At 46.3% G+C, this 16,861-nt stretch overlaps 1 protein-coding gene across 1 annotated transcript in view; it reads right to left on the bottom strand.

Annotated features, from left to right (window-relative positions):
• Positions 1-16,861, bottom strand: part of PPP1R1B (protein phosphatase 1 regulatory inhibitor subunit 1B) — a 247,529-nt gene that overhangs the window by 46,810 nt on the left and 183,858 nt on the right. The window contains exon 4 of the mRNA XM_086924347.1: positions 4,920-4,995. Within this exon, the coding sequence (XP_086780473.1) occupies positions 4,920-4,995 (76 nt within the window). The remainder of the gene's footprint in view (positions 1-4,919; positions 4,996-16,861) is intronic.

The following is a 16,861-nucleotide window of genomic DNA, read 5'->3' as shown; positions in this document are numbered from 1 at the left end:
GGATCAGTCCCATCTAGACCTCTGATCCAAGGTCACCTCTGGCACTGCACACGAGCTATCCTGACCTCAGAATCAAACTCACCTCTGCAGTGGTGGACCAGCACAAACCATGCCATCAGGTGGCATGTGCCTCTGCAACAGCCCCTCCTACCCATTTGACACTCTGGGCCTCCTGTAATGTGGACCAGCCACATCCCTGCCCTCTAAGCCCTGGCCACATGGTACTGTACCAAGTCACACCCCCTTTCCTCCAGTCCGTGGGCAACCTATGATAGTAAGCCTGCTCAGACTTACCCTCTCACCCCCCAGATCATCGATGATATTGGATCAGTCTAACCCGGACCCTCTGACATCAGATCCACAGTGTGTTATTAGTAGGCCTCTCAGTTTTCAGTTTTTACTGATTTTTACAGATATAGACATATAACTGTTTATTTGCATGTCCATATTTATTTTTAAATACAGATTAATACCAAAAATAGGCCTTCTTTGGATCCTTTTTTTCTACTGTCAATCAAGAGTGCCAGGTCAGTAGCTGTACAGATTAAGAGGTGGGGGAGATGGAAAGACAATCGATTTCTTAATTAAGCTTAATTGAGTGCAGATCTACATTTAATTACGCTATTCTATGATGCAAGTGTTTTTAGAAAACGCTATTGCACTGTATACAGCTGAAACCATTAAGACATTCAAATGCGAGTATACATTTATCATTTAAATAAATGAGAAAAAATACCCATTGCAACTTAATTATTTATACAGTAAACTCAAAATAAAAATGGATAAATATAGAAAAAATTAGCCCCCAAAAAATGTGGATAAATACAGACGAAAATGTTAAAAAAACATAAGTACCATAAAACTGGGAGCCCTAGTTATGAGCCCAAGGTCCAAGTACACCTGTGACATTTCACAATCACCAACCCTGCTCTTTACCCCCAGGTCAGCAGATTGGTATTAAGCTATGACCCGGGTTCTCTTGTTTTTAAAGGACCAGTCCCGCACTTGACCTCTGATCCCAGGTTTCCTCTGTGGTATTGGGCCTTGACCCCAGGACACCTGCGACAATGGACCCACTTCCCAACACTTTCAGCCCAGCAGGTATCTCCTGGTAACCCGCACAGAGTCACGTGGGTCATTTCCACCCAAAATAGTCAGACAGGAAGTCAGAAGCGAAAAGAAGCCTATCGAGAAAGTTTGAGGGAAACGGAAAAAGATATATTAAAAAAAAGGGAAAGAGCGGGCAAGGGAAGATGAAAAGAGGGGCAGGAGAAGGGATGCAGAGAGAAAGAAAGAGCGCACGAGTCGGCAGAGACAGATGAGTTTTTGTAATTCTCGAGTCTGACTCCATTTTCTTCTGTGCCACCATTTTGTGTTGCCCTCACGTAGGCCTGTGAAGGTAGCCTGGCGAATAAAGTGGCCTGGCCTTCTTAGTTCATGTATACATTAACTAGGTTTCTTTTTGACTCTGAAATGAACTGTAAGAAACTGACCTCTTCACTTGAAACTGACCTCGCAAAGCCAATTTCCCTGATCGATCTTTGTCTGAGATTGCCAATCAATGTTCAGGACATCGTTAACTTTTAGTTTCCTTGCACATGCCTTATCTTGTTCAGCATCTGTTACCGTTTCTTTTTTATGTTTCTTCATTACATGGGTTATGCTTTCAATTATAGGTTTGTCCGGCTTGTGGAGATTGAATTTGGGACATTCCTAATAATTAACTTTTGGGTTGGGATACTGTAAATTGAGTTTTTGTTATGTGATACTTTGTTTGAAAATGTACCTTATTGGCTAGCTAGAATTTTGTGCAGTGGGTGTACATTTATAATGTGAATATTGGGTATAAAAGGAGACGTCTCGCCTTAGTAAAATGAGCAGTCTCCTGAGAATTTACACCGTGATGTATTTCTAGGATCACTGTTACTAGCTGCAGCTAATAATCTTGTTCTCTGACGACATCCAGAAGTGTTCGGTGTCTCTGTATACCAAGACAGGTGAACTCGAAGATCTTAGGCGTGCCCCTGACGCAGCTGGGTTAAACCCCGGTTCTTCACAGAAAGAGGAAATCACAGATATAGAGTGAAGGGGCAAGGGGGAGTTGGATATGCAAGAGGAGTGATAGAGTGGACAGAGACAGACAGAAGGGAGGGAAGAGAGGCCGAGGAGGAGACCAAGAGTGAGAAAGTGAGAGGCATGGGAAGAAATGGAAGGAAAGGTGTGGAGAACAAGAGGGGGAAGAGGAAGAAAAGAGAGGGGATGGAACAGAGTGAAAGGGAAGATGCAAGAGAAAGATATAGGCGGAGAAGGATAGGGGGCAGAGAGAGAAAAATGGAAAATGATAGAGGTGGGTGAGCCAATAAATTAACAGGGAGATCTGAGCCAGTGCAGATCCGAGCCAAGGGTCTGGCTTGGCTCTAAGAGCATGTGCAAGAGTCGAGACTTGAAAATATTTGGCATGCAAATGATGCAACAAACATAATGTTTGATATGTGATAAGGTGTCTTCAAACTTCAAAAAGATGTATTTTTTGACACACGGATGAGTTTCACCTTAGTACATCAGACTATATACCTGCATTGACAAGCATTTATTAAATATGAGAGTTATTAAACTTGAACTGAGAAACATTCCTGACGCTACCCTGATGACAATGCTCTTAGTGAACTATGAGGCAAGTTGTCATGTGTACCCTAAACTTGACCTTTATTTTTTATTACAGATGAAGAAACATTGTACGCGATTAAATTAAACACACAAGGTTTTTGCACACTGCACACCCTAAATTCACTTATTTGAATGTGCTCTCAAGTGTCATAATAAAGAAAATGGAGTCTTGGTGAAATTAAAGTATTTCCCTTGGATCACACCTTTTTGTCAAGCAGGGAAGCCAGGAATGATTCCAGATTTTCCAGTTTCACACTGCAATATAGCCAATACAAAGATATCTCTTTCGCAGAGCAAACACGCAGAATCCACATTTGTTTTGGCAGTTTAAGATAGCCAATCACAACAGACTCAGACTATGACATAACAATTATTTTTTAGGTTCCACAATTCCAAGTTTCTGTTAGCCCTCAAACATGGTACAAAATAACACTGACTAATATCAATAATATATTCATGTTCCAGTCTCTTCATTAAATTCACAAACCCACGCTTCTCGACATCAGTAAAAATCACATTTTCTTGATATGAATACAGCCGGTAAAAGTCAAGTTTTTTTTGCCATCAACACAGCCAATACGTGTTTTGTCATAATGGCGTATTCGCCTCTGACTTCATCAGGGCTTGAAACGTTTAAAGCTGTATCCTTGTAGTCAATGCCAGATAAACACCTGGAAGGAGAACTTTCCTGCTGGCTCGCTAAACTGTTTTGTTGAGAAACTCTTCCCTGTACCGAATGTGATATGTAATAAGATTAGATGTGACTACAGGGATACCACTTCTAACGTTTCAAGCCCTGATGAAGTCAGAGGGAAATAAAGAGACTAGAACAGGAATATATTATTGAATTTGAACAGTGTTATTTGGTAAAATATCTGAAAGCTCAGGGTAACTTGGAATTGTGGAACCATTAGATTTTTAAAGCGTTGTTAGGTGGCCTTCCCTACCCTTGAGCACCAAGTTCTCTGTGATATATATATATATATATATATATATATATATATATATATATATATATATATATATATATATATATATATATATATATATATATATATATATATATATATATATATATATATCTATATATATACTTTTATCTTTTTGACTCACGAGTGCACCTTCGTGTATGGCCACCTTGCGTTGGATTAATTTATTTTTTAGGTCTAGGGAAATTTGCTGGAATTCACAGTATGTTTGGTCAAGGCCGGGATTCTAACCTAGTTCCCCATGTTGCATGGTCGACAGCAATATCTACTAGGCCATGTCGCATCTGATAAAGCTCGGCTCGTTTTGGGCACGAGGTTCCAAGAGGACTACGAGCTCAACTAGAGCCAGGCATAAGGCCCGAGCCTGGCTCGAGCTTACAGTGGCTCGTCCACCTCTTAGAAAACAATGGGGTCATAGAGGCATGAGGAAATGGGTAAAAAGTAAACATAAAGGAAACACCAGTAGAAGAGAGAAAAGAGGAAAAGGGGCGGCAAAGAGAAGTGTTGAGAGAAAAAAAGGGGAGAACACGGACAGGAGGTGGAAAAGAAGAGAAATGAGGGTAGAAGAGTGCACTGGCTTGAGGTCTTCTGGACTTGACACAAAGTCTCAAAATAAATGCAGTTCCCAAGTCAATGTGGAGAGAGAGGGACTAAAATACACCTCGGGAGATTGAGGGGCGACATCGCCAGACCAGCAGCTCAATATTTCCATTATAAACTGAAAAAGCACATTACAAATGCGCGGTTTGTTTCCAGGCCCAGACCCCGCCGGCCTCCGCTTCCCTGCCAGGTGCGCGCTCCCTGCAGTCTGGGCTTCGGGCCCATCGAGGTCACGCGCCACGCCCCCGGGGTTATTGCAAGGATATTAACTATTTCCAGGAAGGTTCGATTCGATTCCAGGAAGAGTGCCGAGGCCTCTGTCTCTGTCGACATTCTTCTTGTGAACACCTCTTTTGTGTTTGTCGCCAACATCTGTTTGCCCCCCAGACTAGGCACTGTCTGTGCCCTGCCCCTGTCCATCCATAGTCCCCGCGTGCCCCCTGTCAGCGTGTGTGACCCTCGTGCTTTCCTGAGGCCACTGTACCTGGAGACAGGCGCACGTCCTCTGTGCCTCTGGCTCGTGTCCTTTCTGCTCCCCGTCCGAGCAAGTTGCGCCCCCCCCCCCCCCTGCCCCACCCCCAACACTGTATGTAACAAGCCCCCTCCCCATTCCCCCCCTCCCCCCGCCCCACATCCTCCCCACGTTATAGCAGAAATCCTTACCTTTCAGAGAGGGCGGGACGTAGCTGCAGGTGCCGGGACGCTTGGATTTCAGAAGGTGTCCTTCTCCGACGGACCTCTAAGAGACAGGGAGAGAAAAGGGGACAGAGAAAGGGGACACGGAAACTGTAGGTAACAGATACAGGTGTGTCAATCTAGAGCAACGTCACATGGGCCTGCGTGGGTGATAGGGACAAGGACAGGCGCAGAAGAGACAAGCACGGCAATTCACAAATAGACCTTATCAAGTGTGAGAGAGAGGACTGCACAGGTAACAGGGACAGGTGCATCAATCTACAGATAGACTTTACCAGATGTGAGAGAGAGAAAGGACTGTGCAGATGACAGGGACAGGTGCATCAATCTACTGAAAGACTTTACCAGGTGTGAGAGAGCTAGAGGACTGTGCAGGTAACAGGGACAGGTGCATCAATCTACAGATAGACTTTACCAGGTGTGAGAGAGAGAGAGAGAGAGGACTGCGCAGGTAACAGGGACAGGTGTATCAATCTACAGATAGACTTTACCAGGTGTGAGAGAGCGAGAGGACTGTGCAGGTAACAGGGACAGGTGTATCAATCTACAGATAGACTTTACCAGGTGTGAGAGAGCGAGAGGACTGTGCAGGTAACAGGGACAGGTGCATCAATCTACAAATAGACTTTACCAGGTGTGAGAGAGCAAGAGGACTGTGCAGGTAACAGGGACAGGTGCATCAATCTACAAATAGACTTTACCAGGTGTGAGAGAGAGAGAGAGAGAGGACTGTGCAGGTAACAGAGACAGGTGCATCAATCTACAAATAGACTTTACCATGTGTGAGAGAGCGAGAGGACTGTGCAGGTAACAGGGACAGGTGCATCAATCTACAGATAGACTTTACCAGGTGTGAGAGAGCGAGAGGACTGTGCAGGTAACAGAGACAGGTGCATCAATCTACAGATAGACTTTACCAGGTGTGAGAGAGCCAGAGGACTGTGCAGGTAACAGGGACAGGTGCATCAATCTACAGATAGACTTTACCAGGTGTGAGAGAGCGAGAGGACTGTGCAGGTAACAGAGACAGGTGAATCAATCTACAAATAGACAGGTGCATCAATACACAGATAGACTTTACCAGGTGTGAGAGAGCGAGAGGACTGTGCAGGTAACAGAGACAGGTGAATCAATCTACAAATAGACTTTACCAGGTGTGAGAGAGCGAGAGGACTGTGCAGGTAACAGAGACAGGTGCATCAATCTACAGATAGACTTTACCAGGTGTGAGAGAGCGAGAGGACTGTGCAGGTAACAGAGACAGGTGCATCAATCTACAGATAGACTTTACCAGGTGTGAGAGAGCGAGAGGACTGTGCAGGTAACAGAGACAGGTGAATCAATATACAGATAGACTTTACCAGGTGTGAGAGAGCGAGAGGACTGTGCAGGTAACAGAGACAGGTGCATCAATCTACAGATAGACTTTACCAGGTGTGAGAGAGCGAGAGGACTGTGCAGGTAACAGGGACAGGTGTATCAATCTACAGATAGACTTTACCAGGTGTGAGAGAGCGAGAGGACTGTGCAGGTAACAGAGACAGGTGCATCAATCTACAGATAGACTTTACCAGGTGTGAGAGAGCGAGAGGACTGTGCAGGTAACAGAGACAGGTGCATCAATCTACAGATAGACTTTACCAGGTGTGAGAGAGCCAGAGGACTGTGCAGGTAACAGGGACAGGTGCATCAATCTACAGATAGACTTTACCAGGTGTGAGAGAGCGAGAGGACTGTGCAGGTAACAGAGACAGGTGCATCAATCTACAGATAGACTTTACCAGGTGTGAGAGAGCGAGAGGACTGTGCAGGTAACAGAGACAGGTGAATCAATCTACAGATAGACTTTACCAGGTGTGAGAGAGCGAGAGGACTGTGCAGGTAACAGAGACAGGTGCATCAATCTACAGATAGACTTTACCAGGTGTGAGGACTGTGCAGGTAACAGAGACAGGTGCATCAATCTACAGATAGACTTTACCAGGTGTGAGAGAGCGAGAGGACTGTGCAGGTAACAGAGACAGGTGAATCAATCTACAGATAGACTTTACCAGGTGTGAGAGAGCGAGAGGACTGTGCAGGTAACAGAGACAGGTGCATCAATCTACAGATAGACTTTACCAGGTGTGAGAGAGCTAGAGGACTGTGAAGGTAACAGGGTAACAGGGACAGGTGCATCAATCTACAAATAGACTTTACCAGGTGTGAGAGAGCGAGAGGACTGTGCAGGTAACAGGGACAGGTGCATCAATCTACAGATAGACTTTACCAGGTGTGAGAGAGCGAGAGGACTGTGCAGGTAACAGGGATAGGTGCATCAATCTACAGATAGACTTTACCAGGTGTGAGAGAGGGAGAGGACTGTGCAGGTAACAGAGACAGGTGCATCAATCTACAGATAGACTTTACCAGGTGTGAGAGAGCGAGAGGACTGTGCAGGTAACAGAGACAGGTGCATCAATCTACAGATAGACTTTACCAGGTGTGAGAGAGCGAGAGGACTGTGCAGGTAACAGAGACAGGTGCATCAATCTACAGATAGACTTTACCAGGTGTGAGAGAGCGAGAGGACTGTGCAGGTAACAGGGACAGGTGCATCAATCTACAGATAGACTTTACCAGGTGTGAGAGAGCGAGAGGACTGTGCAGGTAACAGAGACAGGTGCATCAATCTACAGATAGACTTTACCAGGTGTGAGAGAGCGAGAGGACTGTGCAGGTAACAAAGACAGGTGCATCAATCTACAGATAGACTTTACCAGGTGTGAGAGAGCGAGAGGACTGTGCAGGTAACAGGGACAGGTGCATCAATCTACAGATAGACTTTACCAGGTGTGAGAGAGCGAGAGGACTGTGCAGGTAACAGAGACAGGTGCATCAATCTACAGGTAGACTTTACCAGGTGTGAGAGAGAGGACTGCACAGGTAACGGGGACAGGTGCATCAATCTACAGATAGACTTTACCAGGTGTCAGAGAGAGGACTAAACAGCTAACAGGGAGAGGTGACTCAATCTACAGAGTGACTTTGCCAGTTGTGAGAGAGCGAGAGGACTGCACAGGTAACAGAGACAGGTGCATCAATCTACAGATAGACGTTACCAGGTGTGGGAGAGCTAGAGGACTGTGCAGGTAACAGGGACAGGTGCATCAATCTACAGATAGACTTTACCAGGTGTGAGAGAGCGAGAGGACTGTGCAGGTAACAGGGACAGGTGCATCAATCTACAGATAGACTTTACCAGGTGTGAGAGAGCGAGAGGACTGTGCAGGTAACAGAGACAGGTGCATCAATCTACAGATAGACTTTACCAGGTGTGAGAGAGCTAGAGGACTGTGCAGGTAACAGGGACAGGTGCATCAATCTACAAATAGACTTTACCAGGTGTGAGAGAGCGAGAGGACTGTGCAGGTAACAGGGACAGGTGCATCAATCTACAGATAGACTTTACCAGGTGTGAGAGAGCTAGAGGACTGTGCAGGTAACAGGGACAGGTGCATCAATCTACAAATAGACTTTACCAGGTGTGAGAGAGCGAGAGGACTGTGCAGGTAACAGGGACAGGTGCATCAATCTACAGATAGACTTTACCAGGTGTGAGAGAGCGAGAGGACTGCGCAGGTAACAGAGACAGGTGCATCAATCTACAGATAGACGTTACCAGGTGTGGGAGAGCTAGAGGACTGCGCAGGTAACAGGGACAGGTGCATCAATCTACAGATAGACTTTACCAGGTGTGAGAGAGCTAGAGGACTGTGCAGGTAACAGGGACAGGTGCATCAATCTACAAATAGACTTTACCAGGTGTGAGAGAGCGAGAGGACTGTGCAGGTAACAGGGACAGGTGCATCAATCTACAAATAGACTTTACCAGGTGTGAGAGAGCTAGAGGACTGTGCAGGTAACAGGGACAGGTGCATCAATCTACAAATAGACTTTACCAGGTGTGAGAGAGCGGGAGGACTGTGCAGGTAACAGGGACAGGTGCATCAATCTACAGATAGACTTTACCAGGTGTGAGAGAGCGAGAGGACTGTGCAGGTAACAGGGACAGGTGCATCAATCTACAGATAGACTTTACCAGGTGTGAGAGAGCGAGAAGACTGTGCAGGTAACAGAGACAGGTGCATCAATCTACAGATAGACTTTACCAGGTGTGAGAGAGCTAGAGGACTGTGAAGGTAACAGGGACAGGTGCATCAATCTACAAATAGACTTTACCAGGTGTGAGAGAGCGAGAGGACTGTGCAGGTAACAGGGACAGGTGCATCAATCTACAGATAGACTTTACCAGGTGTGAGAGAGCGAGAAGACTGTGCAGGTAACAGAGACAGGTGCATCAATCTACAGATAGACTTTACCAGGTGTGAGAGAGCTAGAGGACTGTGAAGGTAACAGGGACAGGTGCATCAATCTACAAATAGACTTTACCAGGTGTGAGAGAGCGAGAGGACTGTGCAGGTAACAGGGACAGGTGCATCAATCTATAGATAGACTTTACCAGGAGTGAGAGAGCGAGAGGACTGTGCAGGTAACAGGGACAGGTGCATCAATCTACATATAGACTACTTTACCAGGTGTGAGAGAGCGAGAGGACTGTGCAGGTAACAGAGACAGGTGCATCAATCTACAGATAGACTTTACCAGGAGTGAGAGAGAGAAAGGACTGTGCAGGTAACAGGGACAGGTGCATCAATATACAGATAGACTTTACCAGGTGTGAGAGGGCGAGAGGACTGAGCAGGTAACAGGGACAGGTGCATCAATCTACAGATAGACTTTACCAGGTGTGAGAGAGCGAGAGGACTGTGCAGGTAACAGGGACAGGTGTATCAATCTACAGATAGACTTTACCAGGTGTGAGAGAGCGAGAGGACTGTGCAGGTAACAGAGACAGGTGCATCAATCTACAGATAGACTTTACCAGGTGTGAGAGAGCGAGAGGACTGTGCAGGTAACAGAGACAGGTGAATCAATCTACAGATAGACTTTACCAGGTGTGAGAGAGCCAGAGGACTGTGCAGGTAACAGAGACAGGTGCATCAATCTACAGATAGACTTTACCAGGTGTGAGAGAGCCAGAGGACTGTGCAGGTAACAGAGACAGATGAATCAATCTACAGATAGACTTTGCCAGGTGTGAGAGGACTGTGCAGGAAACAGGGACAGGTGTATCAATCTACAGATAGACTTTACCAGGTGTGAGAGAGAGCCAGAGGACTGTGCAGGTAACAGGGACAGATGAATCAATCTACAGATAGACTTTACCAGTTGTGAGAGAGAGTACTATGCAGGTAACATGGACAGGTGCATCAATCTACAGATAGACTTTACCAGGTGTGAGAGAGAGGACTGCGCAGGTAACGGGGACAGGTGCATCAACCTACAGATAGACTTTACCAGGTGTGAGAGAGAGGACTGTGCAGGTAACAGGGACAGGTGTGGCAATCTACAGATAGACTTTACCAGGTGTGAGAGAGAGAGAGAGAGGACTGCGCAGGTAACGGGGACAGATGAATAAATCTACAGATAGACTTTACCAGGTGTGGGAGAGAGGACTGCACAGGTAGCATGGACAGGTGCATCAATCTACAGATAGAATTACCAGGTGTGAGAGAGAGGACTGTGCAGGAAACAGACAGAGTGTGGCAATCTTCAGATAAACTTTACCAGGTGTGAGAGAGAGAGGACTGTGCAGGTAACGGAGACAGGTGCGTCAATCTACAGAGAGACTTTACAAGGTATGAGAGAGAGGCGGTGTAGGTAACAAGAAGTGACGCATCGTCTGTTAACCAACTTTATCAGGGACACAAGGTGTTAGAGAGGGGGTTCAGCAGGCAACAGAGACAGATGTGTCAATATAGAGCAACACTACAGGGGCCTGTGCAGGTAACAGAGACAGGTACTACAATCTACAGGTAGACTTTACCAGGTGTGAGAGAGAGGACTGTGCAGGTAACAGGGACAGGTGCGGCAATTTACAGATAAACTTTACCATGTGTGAGAGAGAGGACTGTGTAGGTAACAGAGACAGATGAATTAATCTGCAGATAGACTTTACCAGGTGTGAGAGAGAGGACTGGGCAGTTAACAGAGACAGGTGAATCAATCTACAGATAGACTTTACCAGGTGTGAGAGAGAGGACTGTGTAGGTAACAGAGACAGATGAATTAATCTGCAGATAGACTTTACCAGGTGTGAGAGAGAGAGGACTGGGCAGTTAACAGAGACAGGTGAATCAATCTACACATAGACTTTACCAGGTGTGAGAGAGCAAGAGGACAGTGCAGGTAACAGAGACAGGTGCATCAATCTACAGATAGACTTTACCAGGTGTGAGAGAGAGGACTGTGTAGGTAACAGAGACAGGTACTGCAATCTACAGGTAGACCTTACCAGGTGGGAGAGAGGACTGCACAGGTAACAGGGACAGAGGAATCAATCTACAGATAGACTTTACCAGGTGTGAGAGAGAGGACTGCGCAGCTAACAGGGACTGGTGCGGCAATCTACAGATAGACTTTACCAGGTGTGAGAGAGCAAGAGGACTGTACAGGTAAAAGAGACAGGTGCATCAATCTACAGATAGACTTTACCAGGTGTGAGAGAGAGGGCTGTGCAGGTAACAGGGACAGGTGCAACAATCTACAGATAGACTTTACCAGGTGTGAGAGAGAGAGAGGACTGTGCAGGTAACAGGGACAGGTGCGGCAATCTACAGATAGACTTTACCAGGTGTGAGAGAGCGGGAGGACTGTGCAGGTAACAGAGACAGGTGAATCTAGCTACAGATAGACTTTACTAGGTGTGAGGGAGAGGACTGTGTAGGTAACAGGGACAGATGAATCAATCTACAGATAGACTTTGCCAGTTGTGAGAGAGAGGACTGTGCAGGCAAAAGAGACATGTGGATCAATCTACAGATAGACTTTACCAGGTGTGAGAGAGAGAGGACTGTGCAGGTAATAGGGACATGTGCGGCAATCTACAGAGAGACTTTACCAGGTGTGAGGGAGCGAGAGGACTGTGCAGGTAACAGAGACAGGTGCATCAATCTACAGATAGACTTTACCCGGTGTGAGAGAGCAAGAGGACTGTGCAGGTAACAGAGACAGGTGAATCTAGCTACAGATAGACTTTACCAGGTGTGAGAGATAGTACTGTGCATGTAACAGGGACAGATGAATCAATCTACAAATGACTTTACCAGGTGTGAGAGAGAGGACTGTGCAGGTAACAGAGACAGGTGCATTAATCTACAGAGAGACTTTACCATGTGTGAGAGAGCGAGAGAACTGTGCAGGTAACAGGGACAGGTGCATCAATCTACAAATAGACTTTACCATGTGTGAGAGAGCAAGAGGACTGTGCAGGTAACAGGGACAGATGAATTAATCTACAGATAGACTTTACCAGGTGTGAGAGAGAGTACTATGCAGGTAACATGGACAGGTGCATCAATCTACAGATAGACTTTACCAGGTGTGAGAGAGCAAGAGGACTGTGCAGGTAACAGAGACAGGCGAATCAATCTACAGATAGACTTTACCATGTGTGAGAGAGAGGACTGTGCAGGTAACAGAGACAGATGAATTAATCTACAGATAGACTTTACCAGGTGTGAGAGAGAGTACTATGCAGGTAACATGGACAGGTGCATCAATCTACAGATAGACTTTACCAGGTGTGAGAGAGCAAGAGGACTGTGCAGGTAACAGGGACAGGTGCATCAATCTACAGATAGACTTTACCAGGTGTGAGAGAGCGAGAGGACTGTGCAGGTAACAGAGACAGGTGCATCAATCTACAGATAGACTTTACCAGGTGTGAGAGAGCGAGAGGACTGTGCAGGTAACAGGGACAGATGAATTAATCTACAGATAGACTTTACCAGGTGTGAGAGATAGTACTGTGCATGTAACAGGGACAGACGAATCAATCTACAAATGACTTTACCAGGTGTGAGAGAGAGGACTGTGCAGGTAACAGAGACAGGTGAATCAATCTACAGATAGACTTTACCAGGTGTGAGAGAGCAAGAGGACTGTGCAGGTAACAGAGACAGGCGAATCAATCTACAGATAGACTTTACCAGGTGTGAGAGAGCAAGAGGACTGTGCAGGTAACAGAGACAGGTGCATCAATCTACAGATAGACTTTACCAGGTGTGAGAGAGCGAGAGGACTGTGCAGGTAACAGAGACAGGTGAATCAATCTACAAATAGACTTTACCAGGTGTGAGAGATAGTACTGTGCAGTTAGCATGGACAGGTGCATCAATCTACAGATAGACTTTACCAGGTGTGAGAGAGCAAGAGGACTGTGCAGGTAACAGAGACAGGTAAATCAATCTACAGATAGACTTTACCAGGTGTGAGAGAGCGAGAGGACTGCACAGGTAACAGGGACAGGTGCATCAATCTACAGATAGACTTTACCAGGTGTGAGAGAGAGAGAGAGGACTGCACAGGTAACAGGGACAGATGAATCAATCTACAGATAGACTTTACCAGGTGTGAGAGAGCGAGAGGACTGTGCAGGTAACAGAGACAGGTCAATCTAGCTACAGATAGACTTTACCAGGTGTGAGAGATAGTACTGTGCATGTAACAGGGACAGACGAATCAATCTACAAATGACTTTACCAGGTGTGAGAGAGAGGACTGTGCAGGTAACAGAGACAGGTGAATCAATCTACAGATAGACTTTACCAGGTGTGAGAGAGAGAAAGGACTGTGAAGGTAATAGGAACAGGTGCGGCAATCTACAGATAGACTTCATCAGGTGTGAGAGAGAGGACTGCAGAGGTAACAGGGACAGGTGCGGCAATCTACAGATAGACTTTACCAGGTGTGTGAGAGAGAGAGAGGACTGTGCAGGTAACAGTAACAGGTGCGTCAATCCACAGACAGACTTTTCTAGGTGAGAGGAGAGGACTGAACAGGTAACAGGGACAGATCAATCAATCTACAGATAGACTTTACAGGTTTGAGAGAGAGGCCTGTGCAGGAAACAGAGATAGGTGCACCAATCTACAGATAGACTTTACCAGGTGTGAGAGAGAGTACTGTGCAGGTAACAGGGACAGGTGTGGCAATCTACAGATAGACTTTACCAGGTGTGAGAGACAGGACTGTGTGGGTAGCAGGGACAGGTGGATCAATCTACAGACTAACGGTACCTGGTGTGAGAGAGAGGACTGCACAGGTAACAGCACCAGGTGCGGCAATCTACAGATAGACTTTACCAGTGTTGGAATTCAGCAATTTATGTACTTTCATTTAAGTTGTGTTAGGTTAGCATTTATAAGGCTATGTTAGTAGCAGCCGCCACGCCTACTGTGCCCCATTTAGTTTTACTCGTTATACACGTTTAAGTTGGCGTTTGCGGATCCATTTCGCTGTTCGTAGGCCATGTTACACTGTGACTATATTGAACTCCAATTATCTGTATTGCTTGCCTCAGCAGAAGACTGTGTTCAACTATTTTTTTTCTCTCATGTTCAGGGTTTGATTCTGACTTACTAATGCCTCTGCATGCCTAGCCTTCTCCATAGCTCTGCTCCCACGTTAGGAGGAGCCGAGACCTAGCAAGGCAACCTTGAGATAGTGATATTGTGTACCCATCTCGCAGGTGGTAGCCCATCCTTCTGTGCCTTCTTTGTTCATGAACGGCTTAAGACTGTAACTTTCCACTGAAGGTGTGGTTGAGGGTTGTCGGAAGAATTATTATGCATTACCAAGAGTTGGGGAATCAGTCACCTTGACAGACATCCCTGGATGCTGGTCAGATTGGGCTCCGCTGCAGTGTATTCTACTAATAAACGATTGTTTGTATTCTCTACTGTCTGACCGACTCTTCACTTATTTGGAAGGCTATGAGGTGGTCGTAGGTGACCTGGGTGACCCTAATCGGGTCATTTCCTTCAGTTGGCGCCCGAACAGGAACTCCATCGGGTGACTGGCCGATCTCTCGCCCGTGGAAGGGTGGAAAGGACGGGGCTGTGCTGGGTCAGAAGGGCAGATCGGGGATCCCTGCTTGATTGAGCCTAGTTCTAGCAGCTGCTCCACCTGTCTGATCAGGCGATGCCTTGCCCAGTGACCACCCTGGCTGGGATCCTAAAAGGCAAAACCCTTGGATCTGACAATTTGGTCCGAAGAGTGGGCAGTGGAGAATAACTTTACTTGACCAGTGTGCACCAGGTGAATTTGTTTTGTCTTGTGATAAATATGGCGCCATCTTGAGTCCTAGCTTATTCGAACTTGGGGGGTCTGCGGATCTTTGAGATACAGGGTGTTTGCGAACGCTCTGCCAGGCCATTTGTTGAATTTGGTCTATTCTTGAAAAGACCTGGGACTATAGCCTATCTTATTGTCTTGGCACAGTCTTCGGACTACCTGGTACGGTTTTCGGATTATCTTGGCATTTGGCGTTTGGTATTATATTTGTACAGTGTAGACAGTGCATGTGTCTTATATTAAGATGCCTTGAGTAAATTAGGGTGTTTTTGATTTCGGTGTTGTTCTACTGAGGCTAGATTGGAAGAGAGGCAACCTGCCCCATCCAGAAGGCCCACCAAATTATCGATGTATACGTCAAGTACAGTATTGGCCTTATTATAATTAGCACGCTGTGGCATAAGTATACGAGGGACAATGCATACATGCAGGGGCCAGCTAACAGGTACATTTGATGAACGAAAATTGAGTTTCCTGCAGGATAAATTGTTTGCTATAAGAAGTAGGTAGTCTATGTTTGACAATCTCCAGGTGTGGCAGATGGAAGCGAAGCAGCGATGTATGAGAGCAGAGAAGGAGGCCTGGAGAGAGAAGGTGCAGACAGTGACGCAGAAAGCCATGGCCTACGATAGAGAGAAAATAGAAAAGGGTGTAGAATGTGCAGATAGGAAGTTTCCCTTACAGAGTGATAAATGCTATGTTGCTCGGGAAGAAAGTGATGTCTTTGTGGAAGAGCTCTTAGATACCCAATCCCCACCTCCTTATGCCCCGCAGAGGGTGTACCCCATTGTTCCAACGTCTCAGCCTTCAGACTCTGCTCTTGCTATTGATGGTCTTCCTGTCTCTGGCTCAGTTGCTCTGACCTCGTCCCCACCTGCTTCCTGCTGTCTCTGCAAGCTGCAGGTGCGGGGCACTAGTTCTCCTGTTATGTCTGAAGGCCCTATACATGTTGTCTCATCTACTCTAACCCCTTCTTTGCAGCCTTTGCTATCGCTGATACCTGTTTCGTCATCTGCTCTGTCCCCCTCAACTATTTAATCTCCGGTACTACTGAGTGCTGGGATGCCTGTACGTGGACTTGATGAAGAAAATTGGGCAGCAGCACAAGAACCAATGGGGTGGGTGTTGATGAGATCTAATGTGGGAAATGAGGAGAAAAGAATGGTGGCTGATCAGGCTGCGCAGTACAACATGGCAGGAGAGTACAGGGTGTTTGGATGAGGATGGGTGCTGGAGTGATCTGTCTGGGAAGCAAAGATGGATGATGCCTAATGCTTATGTACTTCCTGTTGTCACTATGGCACATGGCCCAGCCCACATTAGCGGGAAAGGAATATGTAAGGTGCTGGATCCTTTATGGTAGAATGACAATATCCATAAGGTAGCCGCTCATCTGGTGAAGCACTGTATGATCTGTATTACACACAATTGTGGAAAGGGCACCCCTATACCCAATGGCAATGTTGCACCGCCTTCCTTCCCTTCGGAGGTTTTCCAAATGGATTTCATCGAAATGAAACAAGTGAATAATTTGAAAAAATGTATTGGTTGTCGTTTGTGCATTCAGTAAATGGATTGAAGCCTACCCCAATAACGAGAACACAGCCTTGGCGACAGCAAAGGCACTCTTGAAAGAGTTTGATCTGGAGTGACAACGGAAGTCACTTCAA

This window comes from Lissotriton vulgaris, chromosome 5 (genome assembly GCF_964263255.1).
Source record: "Lissotriton vulgaris chromosome 5, aLisVul1.2, whole genome shotgun sequence".
Lineage (NCBI taxonomy): Eukaryota > Metazoa > Chordata > Amphibia > Caudata > Salamandridae > Lissotriton > Lissotriton vulgaris.
The sequence above is the reverse complement of the archived record's forward strand: the minus strand, read 5'-3'. Positions and strand labels throughout refer to the sequence as shown.